Source organism: Esox lucius, chromosome 7, assembly GCF_011004845.1.
Source record: "Esox lucius isolate fEsoLuc1 chromosome 7, fEsoLuc1.pri, whole genome shotgun sequence".
NCBI lineage: Eukaryota > Metazoa > Chordata > Actinopteri > Esociformes > Esocidae > Esox > Esox lucius.
In genome coordinates, this window is record NC_047575.1 from 35,493,673 (window position 1) to 35,514,809 (window position 21,137).

A 21,137-nucleotide genomic window follows, 5' to 3' on the forward strand; every position below is an offset into this window, starting at 1 on the left:
AGCATTGCCTGTTTTTTCTAGTCAGGGTTATTTATGGTAATGGCCCTATTGGAATGATAAGACATGGTTCTAACAACAATGAAGGTATGTTTTTGTCCTCTCCACTTCAAATACCTGATAGTGGCCTTCAGCTCTTCTGCATTGTTGGGTCTGGTGTATCGCATCTTCCTATTCACAATACCCCATAGATTTTCTATAGGGTTAAGGTCAGGCGAGTTTGCTGGCCAATTAAGAACAGGGATACCATGGTCCTTAAACAAAGTACTGGTAGCTTTGGCACTGTGTGCAGGTGCCAAGTCCTGTTGGAAAATGAAATCTGCATCTCCATAAAGTTGGTCAGCAGCAGGAATCATGAAGTGCTCTAAAACTTCCTGGTAAATGGCTGCGTTGACCTTGGACCTCAGAAAACACAGTGGACCAACACCAGCAGATGACATGGCACCCCAAACCATCACTGACTGTGGAAAGACTGTGCCTCTCCTCTCTTCCTCCAGACTCTGGGACCTTGATTTCCAAAGGAAATGCAAAATGTACTTTCATCAGAGAACATAACTCAGCAGCAGTCCAGTCCTTTTTGTCTTTAGCCCAGGCGAGACGCTTCTGACGCTGTGTCTTGTTCAAGAGTGGCTTTACACAAGGAATGTGACAGTTGAAACCCATGTCTTGCATATATCTGTGTGTTGTGGTTCTTGAAGCACTGACTCCAGCTGCAGTCCACGCTTTGTGAATCTCCCCCACATTTTTGAATGGGTTTTGTTTCACAATCCTCTCCAGGGTGCGGTTATCCCTCTTGCTTGTACACTGTTTTCTACCACATCTTTTCCTTCCCTTCGCCTCTCTATGTGCTTGGATGTGCTTGGACACAGAGCTCAGTGAACAGCCAGCCTCTTTAGCAATGACCTTTTGTGTCTTGACGTCCTTGTGCAAGGTGTCAATGGTCGTCTTTTTGACAGCTGTCAAGTCACCAGTTTTCCCCATGATTGTGTTGCCTACAGAACAAGACTGAGAGACCATTTAAAGGCCTTTGCAGGTGTTTTGGGCTAATTAGCTGATTAGAGTGTGGCACCAGGTGTCTTCAATATTGAACCTTTTCACAATATTCTAATTCTGAGATACTGAATTTGGGGTTTTCATTACTTGTCAGTTATAATCATCCAAATTAAAAGAAAAAAACACTTGAAATATATCAGTCTGTTTGGAATGAATGTATACATTATACAAGTTTCACCTTTTGAATGGAATTACTGAAATAAATCAACTTTTTGATGATTTTCTAATTTTATGACCAGCACCTGTATGTATGTGTATGTATATATATATGACGATTTATTTCATGTTGTCATTAGTGTATTTTGTCAAGTTAGTTTACAATACGTCATAATAAAATCTGTTTAAAATCTCTGTCGCACAACAAAATGTGAAAAGTCCAAGGGAGGTGAATACTTATTCATGCCACTGTGCCTACAATACAAATCAAACCAAACATCTGACACCAGACTGTTAATAATGATTCATTGTAAAAAGACAAAGTCTGAATGTACTACTATACTTGAAATGCTACACATAGGTTGTAGAGAGTACTCCAAACTACTACATACAGCAATACGTAATAGGCTGTCAAACTATTAAAAAGCGGTAATCAAGTTCATTTACAGGATTTGTACAATTCTGAATTTAAGTAAGGTGTAATTTTGACATCTGGGTTGTGTTTTAAGTAACTGGTAAAATTTGGTGAATTAGGAAAGCACACTTTATTTAAAATCAGTTAATTTGCATGGCATTGTCAATTTGCATGGCATTTGTATGTTAGCTGATATTTTTCATTTTCAGTGTATTTACAGCATTTAGAATTCACAAAAAATGTACCTTGCTTAAGGCTAATTAAATGAACATGTCATGCTTAAATCCTGGTAACTTCTGATCAAATAAAGGGAAAGGGAAAAATAATATACACTATTTCATGAAGTGGTATTTTATGAAGGGAGAATACTGGTATAAAAGTAAATACTGGGCACAGCTTGCCTACCTTACTGTAGTCACTCGTTTGAATTTATGGACCTTTGACTGGTGCTAAATGCAAGTAAAACTTAAATATAAGCTACTCTCAAGGTCCCAACATCTACAATGGGCTGATCTCAGAATGACTACCCTTGACGGTTCTGCTATAGATAACGTTACCTTGGGATTTGATTATAAAACCTCAGGATTTGGTTATATGTTTTTAAACACACATTGCTGAGTTGATGAAGAGGATGAAGATCAAATATTTTTTTATAAAAACAAAACGTCTTTCATCTCAGCAGGCCTGGCGCCAGGATGAAGTGATTGAGGAGGCAGTCAAAAATGGCGAGGGGTATAATCTTTTTTTGGGCTATTTTTCTATAGGGTATTTAAAACTTAAACTCGGGGGGCAGAAAATTCAACCGAGGGGGCTAAGAACCCTCTTGCCCCCTAATGGCGCTGTGCTTGCATTTCAACATGGAAATTAAATCATACAGGCCACATACGTCAGTGCTTGATTATGGAGATGTGTGTGCTGTGTGCAGTCTATCACGTAGCATTGCGTTTCTATTACGGGTGCAAACCGTTGGATGGGACTCCCTGACTTCCTGGACAGCCAGGCATTGGTTAATGTTTGTGCATAAGACTATAGAAATTCCAGATTATCTTACTTCAAAAAAATAAACTGGAATACTTGCAGTTACCAAATGCACTCTCAAGTTGCTGGTCTTAGAGAAACTGCAGGATAACTTGGATAAAACAGCTTTTGATTATTATTCCTCCCACTCATGGAAGGTCTTGCAGATCGACCTTAAGCTGGATGTTCTGGTGTCCATAAGGCAGTTCAAATGTTTGACATATCACCTCTCTATTGTTCACTGTGATTGCTTTTCTTAATGTGTGTGCATTTTATATCTTTGTATTTGAATGTTTGTATTATGACTATAATACAGGACTCAACCGAAAAAGACCTAGGTCAAAGCTTAAATTCTCCGTCTAAAATAAAAAAAAAGATAGTGATTCATGAAAATCCATATTACTGCCAGCTGCAAGTCACATGTTTGTTTTATCTGAATTAGGGCCTATCACCTGCTCACCTGCAGGCAGGGCTGCGTAAGGGAGACCAGGACATATCTAGTGGCAATGCTGGCACATTTACGGCCACGGGGCTTGGCATCCACTGTTCAGCTAGTGGCACGGTCAAGGCGATGCAAAAGAGCAAAAGCCTGCTGCACCACCTGGGAAGCCCAATGGGGAACTTTAAATGTTCAGCTTGTGGAGTAGAAATAGACGAGAAAGAATATAGGGGGGAAATTGCGCTAACTTTTTGGAATATAGAAAAATATGATTGCCAGTTAAAGATATAAATATATAAAAATGCTTCACCACTACTTTGCGTTATTTGAGTCAGCTTTCACAGAAACGATGTATTGTGATAGAAACATATGGGGTTATACCCAGGACTCCTCTATGGACTCCGCTATCTCCTGTTTTGGTGTTTGGAACAGCCTCGGTCCAACTGTGGCCTTGTGGTCTCGCTGCCAGTAGCTCTGAGACGTAACTATGGTACCCTGTCTGTCTGGGTGTCTCGAGGATGTGTGTTGGTGTGATGCTTGTGTATGTGTGTCCTTTCTGGACTCTTGAGGGTCTTCTGCAGGGTGAGAGCCTCTGTAAGAGATTGGGGTAGGGATCCGCGATGGCTTCTTTCCTGGCCTGTAGTCGTCCCTGGGCCGGACTTTGGGCCAGAGTTTCAGCTTGTAGATGGAGGGTACCCTCTCTGGTTTCTTCAAAGTCCCCTTCTGCCTGAAAGAACCGTTCCTTGGTTTCCACAAGCTGTCAGGGCCTACTGCATTATTGACTCTCAGGTCTACTGAAGGTGAGTTGGTGAGTTCTGTTCTCGACTGCCTGACACTATTGATAACTCCATTCTCAGAGTCAGGGGCGGTGGTACAATCAGCAAGAAGCTCTTTGGATTTGACACTGGCGCTCCAAGAGGACCAGGGCTGGCTCACACAGGGTTTTGTGAGGCTTAAGCTGAAGTCCTCCACATCTGAGCAGCTGTACGTCTGTCTGTCATTAGAGCTGCCAGGGAGTGTGTTGGCCCAGCTCTCCACACACACCTTCTCCAGCAGCCTCTTTCCTTTGGAGAGCTCAGAGATGACTGCATCAAAGCTCGCCTCACCTTGTTGTGCACAATTAGAGGCTGAGGTGTGTGGAGATTGTTCCGATCCAGCTGGAACCCTAGTGAATACACTATGGTCCTTCTCAAGGGCATTTTCAGACGGTTGATGTCTAGTGCTTTTGTCACACTTTCTGTTGTCTGGAAGGCTGGGGATGCCATCTGAGTTAAAGCGGAGCTGCTGGAGGTTAGACAGGATCTCCTGCTCCAGACTCCGGTACAGGCAGGCCTCCTGGACTGGGCTGATGGGGGGGGGGCTGAAGAGGGGTCTGTCTCCTGCCCCAATGACCGTGCTACCTAATTGTGGATGGCCAGGCTCTCCAAGGCTACCTTCAGTGATTTTGTGAGACGCCTTGTCACTGAGAGTAAAGCCAAATGCACTCTGTCTCATCAGGCGCTGCACCATTTCCTGGTTGAAGTCACCGGTTATGGAGCTGTTCAGAGGGTTTGTTATGATGTCATAAGGTGCGGGTGACTTATTGGAATCCCTCCTCTTGTTTCCTCCAGCAGGTGTGAAGGGCCTGACTCCTGGTTCGAACTGGGGTCCATCCAAGCATGTTTTGGATGGACGGATAGTGTTAACACGATCTGGGCGCCTCTGAAGGGTATCACTGCCTTTGGGCTGCTGGATAGTGATTGTGGGTGTTCCTGGGCGGACAGGGGTATAACTTGCTGGGCTGTGGCTTCTGATGGGGAAAGAGGTCCTTACCATGTTGAGTCCTCCATTCCTCTGGGGACTAGTACCAGTTGGGCTTTCTGTGGTGTTGCTGCCCAACGCGGATCTCTGTCTGAGCTTCGAGGCAAACTGAGACTTGGTCCAGGACTGCGGAGGCTTTGTTTCTGTTTGTGGCTGGGCCAGGGTGCACTGCTGCCCAGTGGACCTATGGAAGACCAAGGGCGTTTTAGGCCTCTGAGGCTGGGGCTTTGCCTTGGGCTGGGGTTGAGGTGTGGAGGAGCGTGGGATGGAGCGAGGCAGGCTGCTAGTCTGGCGGGGGGCTGGAGATGAGCGTGTGGCCTCTCTGCCAGTCCGTGTGGAGGAGTTATGTGTCAGTTCATCCTCAGACTGGTGGTGTTGGAGAGTGGGTGTGGAGGCACTCAGTCTCAGTCTAGAATAACACAACATAAATGACAGATCACATGCATACACTGTCAGATGTGTTTCGGGTTGTTTTACCTCTCCAACTAGACCTACATTAATGTAAAATCAGTAATTTGTTTTTGCACGCTTGCTTATGAATGTTTTTACATGATTATTTTCTAGGCTTCTCTAGAATGTAAATCAACGGTTGCACGTGTTCAACCAATAAAAGTTGCTCAGAAATAGTCTTATTTCAATATATACCAGTGTCCTTTACCTTGGGAATGGTAATCCGACTAATTACTGTAATTTAAGGTACAGTGATTTGTGAGAGGTCTTGTGTTTGTTAAGTTGTGTTTAGTGTTGAGTAGGGAAGACCCCTGAGCAGATCTGACAGTTTTCAACTTAATTGAATGTAATTCCCAATATTTTTTGTGTGATTCATTCGGAGCCAGATGTAATCCCCTTTTAGGTTTAATTTTAAGGTGGTAAAATGTGAAGACAGTGGAAGGGGTGTGTAGTCAAATACACTAACAACTCATCTATGGACTCATCTAGGGACTCAAGGATTTGCTGCGGATGCCAGGCAACAAGTGATGGCTTTCCAACGAAATATTATGATTCCATTTAGCATTTGTCACTGTCAATAAACAGGATGTCTAATCATGCAGTTCAACCACAGTGATCAGAGGTAATGACAGGGGAGCCAGGGTGTTTTATTAATGATGCTGATAGGTTCAAACTGTGTTTTTAAGGCCCTGGCAGTCACTGATATTCATTATATGTATTATGTACCCTGGTACTGGTAAATCACCATTAATGGGATTTCACACACATTCACATTTTACATTTACATTTTAGTCATGTAGCAGACCAGATCCTCTTACCCAGAGCAACTTGCAGCTAGGTGGAACAACCACACAATCCTGTAAAGTAGCTTTGATTAAGGTAGGTGCTAGAAGATAATAGGGGGGCAGTTGCATTCTTTGAAGCTACTGAGACACTGTTTAAGATGGTTGGGTTTCAGAAGTTTTTTGAAAAAAACAATATCTTACCTACTCGGAGATGTCTCCTTAGAGGCCCCTCTGTCTGGTGGTAGGGAAGCCCTGGTCCAGGCTGTCCTCAGGACCCCAGGGGAGTAGGTGGCCCAAAGGACTGGCTGGAGGGGGGTCGGAGCATGGCGGCTCAATAGCAGCATGGAGGGCGTTGTTGGACTCTGGCCATCAGGGCGTCCAGGCAACCTGCTTTGGATTTGGTGGACTGGTGTCCCAGAGTGCTGGGCGAACCTATGGGCTGCAGATCGACAGATGAGTGGCAAACAGAGGGATAGAAAACAAGAATAAAATGCCTGGAATTTAAGCCTGTTTTGGTGGAATTTTACTTTTGGTGAACGAAGTGATGTCAGAAGACTGATTTTAATAGACCAATGACTACTCTGAGAAATAAATTCAAATAATGATTACAGAGTTACACTGAAAAAGAAACATTGAGATCCATTTATTAGACATGAAGTGATGAATCAAAAAGTCAAATTAAAAACACTGTGTCTACAGAAAAAAAGCAGACAATGCCTGGGGGTCCAAACTCAGCGCCGTTCAGCTGGGTGAGGGAAGTTTGGCACAAGGCTGCCCTGTTTGGTTGGTGTCTTGTAGTTCAGGTGCCTGTGTTTGGCAGCTGAGGAACGCATTCTACTCCAGTGATTATCTACTAGCCAAAATGTTCTGGTTGAGCGAGGACTGAGATAAGAAGCAGAATGCCTTTGTGAGATATGAGAGAAGGTAAGGCCTTGAAGGATTTAATCACTAACTGGACATCAGGAAATCGGGCCGCTGCGTCTGGTACAGATGTTCTACTGCATGGATACAAATCCAGCCCAGCACTCTCTCAGCTGAAACTATTTAGCCCACTTTCCCATCCAACATACCATAAAATGCCCACCCCCAAAAAAACTTAAACTTATAACACAAATAAAAATAACATTTGAAACATTTTAAAAACTTTGAATGACAGTTACATAAAGCATGACAGTCTTTTTAGCCACAAAGCACTATTTAAACTTCTCTTGTTATTTTCTTACACCATTGTTAGCTGAATTAAGTATTTCCTATCTATCTTAAAAATAACAATTAGCTTTGCAAGGTTCATGCCAATTAATATTTCTGCATTGGATCAATTTTAATTTTTTTACACAGTCTTTACATTTTGTGAATTAAAAGCTGAAAGTATATATTCTACACTACTGGTTCTTATAAAAATAGGCCTTTTTTTATATGACAAAACAACACAACCACAGTTCACCCCACTAGCGTTTGGGGGCTTTATTGTAAAAGCCTAATGATCTAGTAAGATGAGATGTTACATGCCTTGGGCCAGGAGCCATCCTTTGAAAGGACAGAACAGCAACACTTCACAGTTACACAAGTCCTTTATTAAACCATCATCTGGTGTGGAGCAGTGGTGTAAGACTGACAGAAGCTCTGATGTCACAGAGTGTGACTCAGCAGTGCAGCAGGAATTAACATATACAGTTGTGCTCAAAAGTTTGCATACCCTTGAAGAATTGGTTGCATATGTACCATTTGTAAAGAAAACACGAGTGAGCAGGCAAAACACGTTCTTTTATTTCTTATGGGATTCACATTCAACTGTAGGTTATAACAGAATGGCACAATCATAAAACAAAACATGGCAACAAATTTTTTTTATAACTGACCCTTGTTCAAAATTCTGCATACCTGCATACTTAGTTCTTTATACTGTGTATTTCCCCCTTTAGCATCAATGACAGCGTGCAGTCTTTAGTAATAGTTGTCTATGAAGCCTTGAATTCTTGCAGGTGGTATAGCTGCTCATTTGTCTTTGGTCATCGTGCATGAACCAGAACCTTCACCTTTTTCTGCTTTAACCACTGGAGGGTCAACTTGGGCTTGTCATTCTTGTGCTGGAAAGTCCAAAAGCATCCCATGCACAGCTTTCTTGCAGAAGAATGCAAATTGTCTGCCATTACTTTTTGATAACATGCTGCATTCATCTTGCCATCAATTTTCACAAGATTCCCCATGCCTTTAGAGCTCACACACCTCTACAATATCAGTGAGCCGCCACCATGCTTAGCAGTGGGGATGGTATTCTGTTCACTATAGGCCTTGATGACCCCTCTCCCAACATAGCGCTTATGGTTGTGACAATAAAGCTCTATTTTGGTCTGTATATTACAGTGTCAGCCGTCTTAAGGTGTTGTTGGGCATATTGTAACCAGGCTTTTTTGTGGCATTGGCGCAGTAAATGCTTCCTGAAATCTTTCCTGGTCTACCTGACCTTGGCTTGGTATCAAGAGAACCCTGAATTGAACAGTACTGACTGGCATTTGCAAGGCTTTGGATATCTTTTTATATTGCATCTTTATAAAGTTCCATTACCTTGTTACGCAGGTCTTTTGACAGTCCTTTTCTGGTCCCCATGGATCAGTATCTAGCCTGCTCAGTGCATCCACGCGAGAGCCTTGACTCTTTATACACAGACACTAATTACAATTCAAAAAGCCACAGGTGTGAGAAATTTGTGCCAGGATATGCAAACTTATGAGCGCAACTGTATATCTACAGTAGGGTTGGTGTCATTGGCTGGAAGGCAACATCAGGATGAAAACATTCAGTGGAAGTTGTCTCTTCCTAGAGCGGTCCTTCCTGCCAACCAAAGTAACCTGGTGGGAAGGGCCTTGGTCCGGAAGGTGAACACGAACCCCGTGGCCACACTAACAGAGCTTCAGAGAACCTGCCGGAAGGAAACTATCTCTGAAGCGCTCCATCGCTTAGGTCTTTATGTTGGAGTGGCTAGGCGGAAGACACTCCTGATTAAAAGGCATATGACCTGCCACCTGAAGAACTCCGGAATTAGGAAAAAGATGATCTATCACACTGTTAGGCCTGAATGCCAAGCACTGTTGTCTGGTGAAAACTAGGTACCACTCATCACCTGGCAAATACTATACCTACAGTGACGCATGGTGGTTGGAAACATCATGATATACGGGCATGGTTCTCAGCAACAGGGACTGGAAGATTGGTCCGAATTGAGGGAAGGACGAACGGAGCAAAATACAGAGAGGTTTTTGAAGAAAACCTGATCCAGACACAGACTGGGAAGAAGATTCTTATTTTAGCACACCAATAACCCAAAGCACACAGAGAGGACAGAGCTGGATTGGACAAGTCTGTGAATGTCATCAAGTGGCCCCGCCAAAGCCTGGTATCGAATCCAATTGAACATCTGTGAGGACAAATAAAATGTCACCAATGCTCCCCATCCAATCTGACGGAGCTTGAGAGGATGTGCAAGAAAGAATAGGTGGAACTGCCCAAATCCTGGCGTGCAAACTTGGTAGAGGCATACCCAAGAAGACTCTAAGCTGTGATTGCTACCAAAGGCACTTCTACCAAGTACTGAATAAAGTGTCAGAATACTTAAGGACATATTTTAGCTTTTCATTAAAAAAAAAAAAACTGGCATACATTTCTAAAAACTTGTTTTTGCTTTGTAATTATTATTCTTTTTAATTAACTTTAATTTACCCATGAATCACTCAGAAAACATAAAACAAATATAAGTACTCTAATAAAAATCACAATCACAATCATAATTAAAAAGTATTAAAACAGCTGAATAAAACCATTGACAGGTCAAGGAATCAGCCTTCATCAGTGATTTAAAAACAACAAGAGGGACAGGTTCTTCCAATTGAAAATGATTTTTTAAGTTGTTCTAAACTAATGGGGCAGAGTACATAGAAGTCCTTTTTCCAAATTCAGTTCAAGCATTTGGGGCTGTTAACAGGATAAAGTCCTTCAAGCGAAGAGAGTACCCACCACATTTATGCAGAATAAAAGTGCACATGGACTTTAAAATCAATACCCCAAGGTAAAGGGTGTCAACTGATCTCAAACACTGAGCAGAAGCATTCATATAAAAAAATACTGCCATAGGAATACTGTACAGGAATAAAAGTAGTTGATACAAGTCTCCTTTTAGCTTCATGTGAAAAACAAGCCCTATCCCAACTTCAGCTTCAGTTTTTTTGCAAGCTGTTGAACATGCAATTCAAAAGAGAGCTCATCATTAATTAAAATTCTAAGATATTTACATTGAGTTACAGCCTTAGTCTCATTGTCCTGACCAGTAGAAAACCTGCGGGAAATAGACTATAAACAAGTCTATAAAACGACAGAATGTGGAAAAAGCAAAGGGTTCGGGAATTCTTTCCGAAGCCAATATATACAGGTCCATCATCATTTGTTAGATGTATCTAGTCTTGCACATTCAAAAGTGGCCTATCTTAACCCCAAAACTATTTTTTTGTTTTTACAAAACTGCAGGCTGTGTTGAGTGGGCTGTAATTTGCCCCCAACTGGTCCACAGAATGCTTCCTTTCCTTGGCCCTTTTAATATGTGCTTTGTCATTATATAATAATACATAATGCCAAGCTCATTTGTTCCAGGGAGAAGTAACTCACTGATAGAGGTGCAGCGACAGGGGTCATGCTTGTCCAGATAATGTTCCAGGGTGTCCCAACCTCCTCCCACTCGCACCATCACGTGGTTACGGAGGATCTGACAACACACGGGGACACACACGCACACCTGTGACCAAAGGGACAGCTGCTACATTGTATAATTGGAGGGTTACAATAGTAACAACACTGATCTAAAGCTATTGGAAATGTGAAGCATTTTGGGTCTACATTGGATTTGAAATCAAACAACTGCTATGAGGTTAAATTATACAGTCTCAGCATTTATTTAAGGTATTTGTGTATATTGGTTTCAATATTCCTTAAAAAAAAACTTTTTATACATAGCCCTCCTATATCAGGGCTCCAAAACAAATACTGGGACAGGTTCATTAAATGTCCAATTTGCTTATTCTTTAGCGAAGTTTGTACAAAATTCAGAATTCCTTATTTGTAATCAATCAAGCTGTGGCTTTTGGTAAGCCTTTTTTCTGTAATTTTTGGTCTGTTTCAGATTGTCTTTTGCCCTGTAATGGTTTTCTTGACTCTTACTGACATCTCTTTGGTCCCTATGTTGACAGACACAAACAGCAGATTCCAAAGGCAAACGCAAAGCCTAGAATCAAGACTATAGCCTAGAATCAAGACTATAGCCTAGAATCAAGACTATAGCCTAGAATCAAGACTATAGCCTAGAATCAAGACTATAGCCTAGAATCAAGACTATAGCCTAGAATCAAGACTATAGCCTAGAATCAAGACTATAGCCTAGAATCAAGACTATAGCCTAGAATCAAGACTATAGCCTAGAATCAAGACATAGCTCTCTTATGACTGCACAAATGATGTGACAGAACACACCTGACTTACCAGAAATACATAATATTTATTAGATTTCAAATCCAAAACTTTTGTATTTAGAGCCAAAGGAAGAAAGAACTGCTTACTGTCCAAGTAATTACAGAGGGTACTGTAATTAATTCACAATAATGACCTTCATAGCTTTAACCATTTAGTTTTTTCAAAATACATATATCACACCCCAACCCACAGATATGACACCAAGCTTTCTGCCACACAAAAGACAACACAAAAGAGATCTCACTCTATTATTCCTGAAAAAGTAATCATGTTTTGTCTTGCTGCAGTATATTGGTATTCAGAATGTGTGACAGACTGTCAGAGAGTTGAGAAGTGACAGGTACAAAATTAGCTCATCTGGAAAAAAGTGAGCAATTGATGAGGGGGAGGAGAGATGGAAGAGAGACTAGAATATGGAGGAGAGACTAGAATATTGTACATACCCGCACAAATATGAGGGTGCTGGAGTCTCCCACCCTGTATTTTCCCTCAGACAATTTGACCATGGGAAACTGGGTGGGGCAGGTACATTGGCTTATCAGATGCTGGACCTGTGAATGAAATAAAAACACACTGGTGAAAGAGCAACACAAATTGTACATAACTTCAACATATATGTAATCAAAAGCTCTGCTATAATGCCATGTAAATTCAAGTACAATTCAGTTACAAACATACACAAACCGGAACACTACAATGCTACAAAAACAGCCCTACAATAATGGGCTGTATAATGGACAATAATGCCAAAGAACATTTTGCACTACTTCACACTTTTGATCTCACACAACATGTGAAAGAGCGTACACACACTGGAGGCCACATTCTAGATCTGGTTCTCTGTAAAGGTCTCGATATTTCCTCTGTCATGGTTAAAGACTTGGCCATGTCTGATCATTTTCTATTTTGAATCACTTATTACCCTGAATGTTCCAGTAAACTCTGTTTCTGTTAAGAAAAGGTACATTAATGAGAGTACCAATGCTCAGTTTATGGAAGCCATAGCTATCTCTCCAACAATAAGTGCAGAGTCAGTTTATGTACTCCTGGTGTACTTCAAATCCACTATGACATCTATAAATAAATAAATATGGCCCTCGAACCATGTGACTACAGCTCAATAGACTCACTGTGTCACTGTACAGAGCACATAAATACCTGGATGAACCAAAATTGTCTACAATTAAACCAAGATAAAACAGAGATTATTGTGTTTGGCAACACAAATAAAATAACTAGTATTCGTAAAGAGCTGGATTCTCTGGCCCTAAAAACCAGGGAACAAGTGCCTAATCTGGGTGTTCTGATAGACCTCACTTTTAACAGTCATATCAAAGCTGTCACCAAAACAGCATTCTAACATCTTAAAAATATAGCAAGAATTAAGGGCTTGGTGTCCCAAAAAGACCAAGAGAAGCTCATAGAGCTTAGCTAATAGAGCCCAGAGTCAAAACTAAACATGGTCGATCTGCATTTAGCAGTTATGCTGCAAACAACTGGAATAAACTATCAGAAGATCTTAGATGTGCCCTAAACATATCAGTTTTTAAATCCAGGTTAAAAACACTTTCACGTGCCTATGACTGAGCGCTTAAACATAACTGCACTGTTTAGCCTTACAGCTTCCTATGTTTTTATCCCGTTTTTATTACATTTCTATTTTCTTATTCTGTTTTATTATGATGATGTTGTTTTGATGTTTTCATTTGAGTATTTGTTTTTATGCTATTATAATTTTTTCTTTATCTTTGTGTAAAGCACATTGAATTGCTTCTGTATATTAATTGTGCTATATAAATAAACTTGCTTGCTACTGCATCTTTGTTGCATCACAATCTGAGTGATATGACACCGAACAAATTATGACTTGTCTGTGGCCGGGGGTCATCCAGCAGTCAAGTGGACATGTACTGATGAAATCCCACAGCCCTGAGGGTTTCAGCACAAAACAGTATGACCCTTTGTCTTTCAGCATGGGACAAAATCCCATAGCCCTGTGGGTTTCAGCACAAAACAGTATGACCCTTTGTCTTTCAGCATGGGACAAAATCCCACAGCCCTGAGGGTTTCAGCACAAAACAGTATGACCCTTTGTCTTTCAGCATGGGACAAAATCCCATAGCCCTGTGGGTTTCAGCACAAAACAGAATGACCCTTTGTCTTTCAGCATGGGACGAAATCCCATAGCCCTGAGGGTTTCAGCACAAAACAGTATGACCCTTTGTCTTTCAGCATGGGACGAAATCCCACAGCCCTGAGGGTTTCAGCACAAAACAGTATGACCCTTTGTCTTTCCCCACTGTGTATATCAGAGACTGAATGCCTATCCACAGAAAATATTTAAAAAATCTCTTGCAAGGACATTTTCCCTGCTTGTTCTACAACTCATGTACAGTACAGTATCTCTATAGGAACAAAGAAAAGTAATCCATTCATTTTCGACCAGGGTTTTTGTAAGTGAGTTACTACATACAAAGTTCTCTCTTTCATTTAGTTACAGTCAAATAAAAAAAAAGTGAATCCTACAACATTGTGTGGCATACAATTGGATGGTTTAAATAATTTCCTTAACTGACTTTATTCATAAAATCGAAATAACCCCAAATGTATACATTTAAAATCACCCCAACAGCCTAAATTACCGTAATAAGACTGACCTAACAAGGTCTGATATAAAAGCTCATGAGTATTACTTTCTCCGTAGTGGGAATCATGTTGGTGGTCAAACTGGCCTGGAAACAGGTGGGGAGGAGATTTCATTGTTAGTAAAATTGGGAAATGTATTCTTATATATGGCTGACTCAGACCCCTGAGTATAGCAGTCTCACAGTACAAATGTGTTATTGCAGCCCTGGTTTGGATCCCGGTCACGGCATACCAAAGGCGTCGGGGGTCTAACATTGGCTGTGTTTGCTCTGCTCTGCCTAGAGTGGGTGGGTGGGATGTCGGAAATGGCTGCTTTGTCACGTCACGCTAGCAAGTCCTTGTGGTAGGTCGGGCACCTGCAATGCTCAAAACAGGTTGTTAAGCTGGGGAATGCATTCCACAGAAGGGTGTGCACCAGCGAAACACTTCCTTCTTGGTTGAGCAAGCAGTGTGGTAATTATCAGAAAAGCATGGGTGAGATGTGCTTCGAGGAATGCATCATCAACCATCCTGAAGCTGTGGAGTTGTCGAGAAAAGGCAAGGTCATAATTGTGAATTGGACATCGCGAAATTCAGCGGGGAAAATGTATTTTAATGAAAAGCTACAGCTGACTTCAGCACTAGTAATAACGGTAGATTCATGTAAAACACTGCAAAGGCTTACTGCCATGGACAATTATGAAGAGTTTACAAAAGATGACAAAAGACAGGATGAATAGACTCAATGCTGTATTCAGAACCCAACTGGAATGTGCGGTTCGTGAGAGAAAGGGAAAGACATGGCTGTGAGAGGGTTACCTTACTGAGCAAACTACAACTACAGAGAAAACCAACTCTAAACTATGATTATATCATACAATCTTAATCCATTCCTCCTTGAGCGAAAGAAGACAACTGTAAGTTGAGCGTCTCTCTTGCACACGTAAAACATATTTGAATCCAACATAACTAGTCCAGCAGAGAGCTTTTCCAAAGACAGGAGAATAGACAAAAAGGTTTTGTCCAAAACTAGTCAACTTAAATAAAATGAAAATAGACATGTTGACTAGAGGTGTCCAGGTGCTGAAACCAGAATTTCTACAAAAGGGATCTTGACAAGATATGAAATTAGAGATGTCCAATTCTTTAAAGGCCTTGCCAACTCCTAACCAGGTTTGGGAGCATCAAAGATCAAGACATGTCCTTTTATGTAAATCTCACCAACGGTTCTGCTTCTTAACATGCTGCACATACCTATGTGATTTGAAGAGAATATTTCCATCCAAGATTGGACTTGTAGGTATATGACCTACTAAAATTGGTCCCTAAAATGCAAAAAGACAAAGGAGCCCTTTCTAGCTTCTACCCATCCACCCCAAGAGTGCTAAACCAATTTTAATCTCTGGGTGCTGTTGCTAGACTTTGAACTCTTGGCCACAATTATGCAGATGAACTGCAAGTCAGTTTAGCCTATGGCTCTAGAGTCGCATACATGTTTTTAAACCAATAACTTAAAATAGGCCACTGAAACATTTCCAAAAGGCCCTTTTATGCTGTTTAGCAGTAGAACTGGGCAGGCCTCAGGACCATGAGGTCAACTATAGCTATAGTACTTCAAGGCACAAATTGGACAGAACATCTGTTCAGTTCAGTGGTGTAATATGGCATAAGAAGTAGAGTGAGTGCTGTTTAGTTTCACACGAAACTAAATCTGGAGCAAAACTAGTATGTACACAAACTCATTTCTGTATGACGTGTTTGTACAATGTTAGGTCTTAAGTTGAATATAACCTCAGGCAGAAGTCAAAATACTTTTCAGAGTCCTTCATATAATTAAAATGTTTCTCTCGGGGCACTTCAATAAATAATATCATAGAATATTCAATCTCTGGGAAACAATACTTCCTTAATTGGTTAAACATCTCTTTTCTAGCGTATTCAATGTATGTTCACAAGACTTGATTGTCCACACAATTTCACCAGACACAATTTCTGTTGTATCCAGTCCAGTGAATTTAAACATCAGATTTTGTGATAAATTGATATGACTGCTATTCATGGTGGTGGGTATCAGATTGTGCTTCTAAAACACTTGAATTGTGCTCTTCCAGTCATTAATGTTACTGAACCCCAAACTACAGGGACAGCAAAGACAAAATTACATTGTAGTTGACAGAATCCCAGTCTCCATTTGACCTGGATGCCATATCAGAAGAAAGTGCTGCAAATGAGAGAGGAAAAGCTAAAAAGGATCATAGGATAATTGTGGTAGAGCTAACCCAAGTGACCAGCCCACATCAATAGTGGTAAATATTCTTAGTTACAAAGACAAGGTGGTTGTTAAGGAGAGAAACAGGAACTGGCGCAGAGAAGGGATGCTTCTTTGTGTCAGGGCTTGGAAAGCTTCTGAAGATAAAAAGCCAAATGAATGCAGCTGAGTACAAAGAAATCCTGGAAGAAAAACAGCTGGTGTCTGCAAGAGACCTGGGACTTTGAAGAACAATCTTCCAATGACCTAAAACATATTGGCAAAACCACCCTGGAGAGGCTTCAATACAAAAAGGTCAATGTCCATGAGTTGCTCAGTCAAAACCCGAAACTCAATCCAACTAAGAATATTTAATGGGGCATGAGCAATTCTTTTTGCAAAAACTGACATCCAGCAGATCTGATTTAGAGTGTTTTTTTTTTTTTTGCATTAGCAAAATCTCCTATTAAAATCAATTTGAAATGTATGTTGTAACACAATCAAATGCGAAAATGTCCAAGGAAGGTGAATACTTATGAGAGCTACTGCAAAACAAACTGCACACCGGCTCTGACATTAGGTGTACATGTTTTTGATGTTTTTTAAATCTAAGTTCACCTGTGAACATTTTCTTTGCCTGGCATATACAGCCACATCGTTACATTAGAACACGTAACAATCTTGTTTACAGAACATAAGATACAGCGTACTGTCTCACCCACCTAACTTAGGGCAGACACAGGAGTAGGGATGAAGGCTCTGTGCATGAACGTGGGATTGACTGAATATATAATGATTTACGATTTACGATTCAAGGTCATTGCTGGATAAACACTGCTAGGCAAAAGCAGCGGTACAGGCACGTGGTGGAGGAGATGCTATGTCAGTACCATTCTGGGAATACTTAAAGACAAAACGGTGAGATTTTTAACAGGAAAATACTGTATAAAACCTGATTTACATTCCAAGCAGATTGATGCATTCATACCATTAGGGGAAAACATCACTTTTGCTTTTGAGTAGACAGCTACTTCTAAGTAGCAAGACAGAACCATTGAATACAGAACATACAAATAGGGAGAATAAACGGGTGAATACTCGATTTTTGTGTCTACTCTACGAGACAGAACTGAGAATCGAGGGGCCTCATGAACCATGTGAAAACTTCAGACAAATTTCTGGGGCATCTAAGAATCCTAGAACTTGTGAGCGTACCTAATTTTTGGTGTGCACCAAATGGTTGCGCAACACTTACGTATTGTTGTAATGGATAAATTAGAGCTATACTATCCTTCTTCACATTTCAACACCCTTTTATAACACACTTTATTCACCTTTCATGGTGACAGAAATTGACTAATTGTCTGTAATGGTACTATGATGTTGAAAACTAGTGGTTCGGTGTCTAAAATCTATGGAAATATTCAGAGAATATAATTTCTTTAGTTGTGTGGGTGGAATGTTTTAATCTTTTGCTGTGACTTTTCAAATTAAACATGCATGCCACCTATTACAAGTGCTAAACACTGGCTGTGCCTTATGTAACAGGGACTGTCAACACAAGCAGTTTGTGTATAAATGAGCCCGCACACATCCATGGAAAAGTCTGTTTTGTTTTTCAGTGTTTCATTTACCACTAGATTGTGTTTCCATCTCCTACCCTGCAATAGACTGAGATTAAATAGGAGATGTTGTAGCACAATGACACAGCAATAAGGTGTTGTCTACCTTCTGTAAAATAGCCATAGAATTGTTGGCAGAATGAGCAACGGATACTTGATTGTAGTCCTATTCTATTGGGAACAACTGTGGCTCAAACACCTCAATTTCCCACTGAAGAACTTTGCTTGCAATATATTTGTTTGCACTCACACACATTTTGACATTTTGCTTGGAGATAAGCACTCTTTCCTGTCATTTGGGAAATGTGGGGCATGTGAGGTTTCAAGTATTTGTTTGCGCAGACACCTTTAATAGTTTAGGCTCCAGGATCTCAAAGCCTGCTTAGACGAATGTCTCAGTAGAGCTATGTATTGCAATGTTTACCAGAACTGTGTTCAAAGTGTCATGGGATTGCAATGTATTATGGTCTTAATTGCAAGAAGTTGTTCCTGCACTGAAGCTGTATATTTATATATTGTGGTTTTATCTGTTGTTGTCCTGCCCAGTACGTTTTGGTTGGACAAGGATAATATTCCTGGTTACAGAAACGTTTGTGAAAATTGATTCCTATTAGGGAATTGCTTCCAGTGGTGCAGTGGCCACATCTCGGTTCTAACCCTGACCATTTCATCCAGGTTTTGGGTGTTGGAGGTATGGCGCTGGTGTTTGGCATCGGGCGGAGTCTCTTCCGGTGGCGGCTCCAGTCCCTCTCTGATCTCTTCTTCGATCTCCTGCTCCAGCTGGATCAGCACGGGGGCGGCCATGCCAAATCGAGAGGCACGCCGGGCCACCTCCAGCAGACATAGCACAAAGTTCTTCTCATTTTTTCGCAGCACCAAGTCGTCTGTCTCAAACATGAGCACATCTGGATAAGGATCAGACAGTAGAAGGATTTAGTGCTCAATTAAACTTTACCCTCACCGTTTACACAATAGCTGTTATTATGATGGTAAGTTCACTTTGGTCTTGGGTATCAAATAAAAAACGTACAAGATGAAATGTGACAAAAGCTCATATTGACCGAAAACCTTTGCTTAAGATGTAATTTTCAATTGAGCGAGAGAGCATCTAGAGCCCACAGAGCACAAAGAGAGGTTTAGAAGGCTACTGAGCAAGCTTTTATAGGTTTGCTCCTCCCCTATGTTGGGTGAACTCTCAATTTTCCCCTCCCTCATGTGAAAATATCAGTAGTTCTAGCGATACTACAGGTATGGTTTGGTCAGGGCCCAAAAGCAGAGGGATGTTTCTTGAAGATTATATAATTGCATGTTATATTGACCTCAATATCATCCAAAACAACCAAAACAAATAAATGTAAAATGTTGATATTTCTTGTTTCACACAGCTAACACAGCCTGGGGTCAAACTAACCCCAAAGAAAACTGATGCTGCAAAATGTGTACAGGAAAACATACCATGACGTTAATTCTATGTTCACCCAGTTAAATTAAATTAGGAAGTCATTAAATAAGAAGCAAAAAATGAACAATCATGCATTTAGATACCTTAAATATTCCTCAAATTTAACCGAAAAATCATAGTAAGATAAGCACACTTAAAATAAATTAACAGACATACTATAACTAAACATACACAAGACAGTAAACAACGCCCTGGTTGATTTGAGCAAATCAGGTCACTGTGCTACTCCTCCCTCGTCACATCCTGGGTATAATCTAGAATTTAAACATTTCTGTCAAGCCATTAACTGTCATTATGTATGCTTAGGCATAGTCATACAGTACCTTTAATGTCCATCTGCTTTCGACACCAGGTGATGAAATTTGAGACGTTATCCCGCGCCAGGAAAGTAGAAGGTTGGGCGGAATTGACAAACGAGACACCAGAGGTTGGCAGCGGGACCTGTCGCACCATCCCATACTTTTGAATGAACTCTCCCGCCACTCGTGTGACGTTGTTGGCGTGGGAACAGAGCATCGCGCCAGTCTCGAGCGACTCCACAATGTTGTTCACGTCTATATCGACATCGTACAAGTCTCTCAACCATTCTGCCAAATCCTCTTTCATCGCATACAGGTACTCTTCGCTAGACTTGAAGGGCTTGATGCTTTGATTCGAGGCATGATGAATCCCGGTGGACATAGTCAGCAATATGTAATAGTTTGACAGTTCAAGCATAGACGTCCTGACATTAACAGGTGTCACGAGAAAATAACGTCAATGTTTGCGCAGCCTGCCCCCAATTTCACTTTTCTGTACAGCAAGGTTTATTGTATCGCACGACAAAAAACACCATTACGCTTGATTTGCAGTGTAAAAACACAAAGCGAAAAAGTGTTTCATGATTTGCCCTAAGATGATAGCAATTACCGCTGCAAACCAGAGTTAATTGAAAAGTCCGTAATTCCCTAAATTCTATCAGTATTCTGTCTTCGACGAATTTGAATTCTAACTAGCTACTGTTTGTTTTGTAGTGTGCGTCCGTGGTACTCTCCTTGGTTACAAGGTAGCAAGCTCATTCCAAACATTCCCATTAACCATTTCACCACCACCCTCGTCCCCGTAGCTTTAGATCACATCGAAAACGTGTTCCATGTTCTGAAGAGTTTAATAAACTATTTCAGTTGGACGACACTTACACACGGTCTCCTTAGAACATAACGGAATATCATTCATGTTTGGCACATTCTAATTCTGATGTGGTTCCCTCCCCTTACATACTCAAACAATGTTGAAAAGTGGAGATCTGTTATACATTTGAAAGACGCCACAACAATGTGTTGATGGGCTAAGACAAAATACCATTTTAGAAATAATTCCATGCATACACGGAGCCTATGAAGACATTCCAGTAGTCACATTGTTATGTCTGTCAAAGCACTACATGAAGAAATATGTGCAGGGGGGGGTGATGACTCCCCAAATATTACAAACAGGTCAATTTGGCAATGGGAAAAGCATGAAACTCCCAGGATCCGATAACCATGACCCCTTCCCCATATTCAATGCAAACCT

The 21,137-nt window shown here is 41.0% G+C and overlaps 1 protein-coding gene across 1 annotated transcript; it reads right to left on the reverse strand.

Annotated features, from left to right (window-relative positions):
* Positions 1 to 1,297: 1,297 nt before the first annotated feature.
* LOC105011115 (GAS2-like protein 2B) lies at positions 1,298 to 21,117 on the reverse strand. Its single transcript, XM_010870928.4, has 6 exons — positions 19,907 to 21,117; positions 18,785 to 19,026; positions 12,070 to 12,177; positions 10,769 to 10,865; positions 6,314 to 6,551; positions 1,298 to 5,286 (listed from the first exon to the last, which is right to left on the reverse strand). The coding sequence occupies exons 1-6, from the start codon at positions 20,298 to 20,300 to the stop codon at positions 3,453 to 3,455; spliced, it is 2,913 nt and encodes a 970-aa protein (XP_010869230.3). The 5' UTR covers positions 20,301 to 21,117; the 3' UTR covers positions 1,298 to 3,452.
* Between the last annotated feature and the right edge of the window lie 20 nt (positions 21,118 to 21,137).

Bases quoted from the DNA above. Each gene is read 5' to 3' on its own strand.
- LOC105011115 (XM_010870928.4), bottom strand. From the start codon at position 20,300: ATGCTTGAACTGTCAAACTATTACATATTGCTGACTATGTCCACCGGG. The intron at 19,027-19,906 runs GTACTGTATGAC...ATCCTTATCCAG, and splicing joins AAAGCAGATGGACATTAAAG to ATGTGCTCATGTTTGAGACA. The intron at 10,866-12,069 runs GTATGTACAATA...GTGTGTTGTCAG, and splicing joins GCACCCTCATATTTGTGCGG to ATCCTCCGTAACCACGTGAT.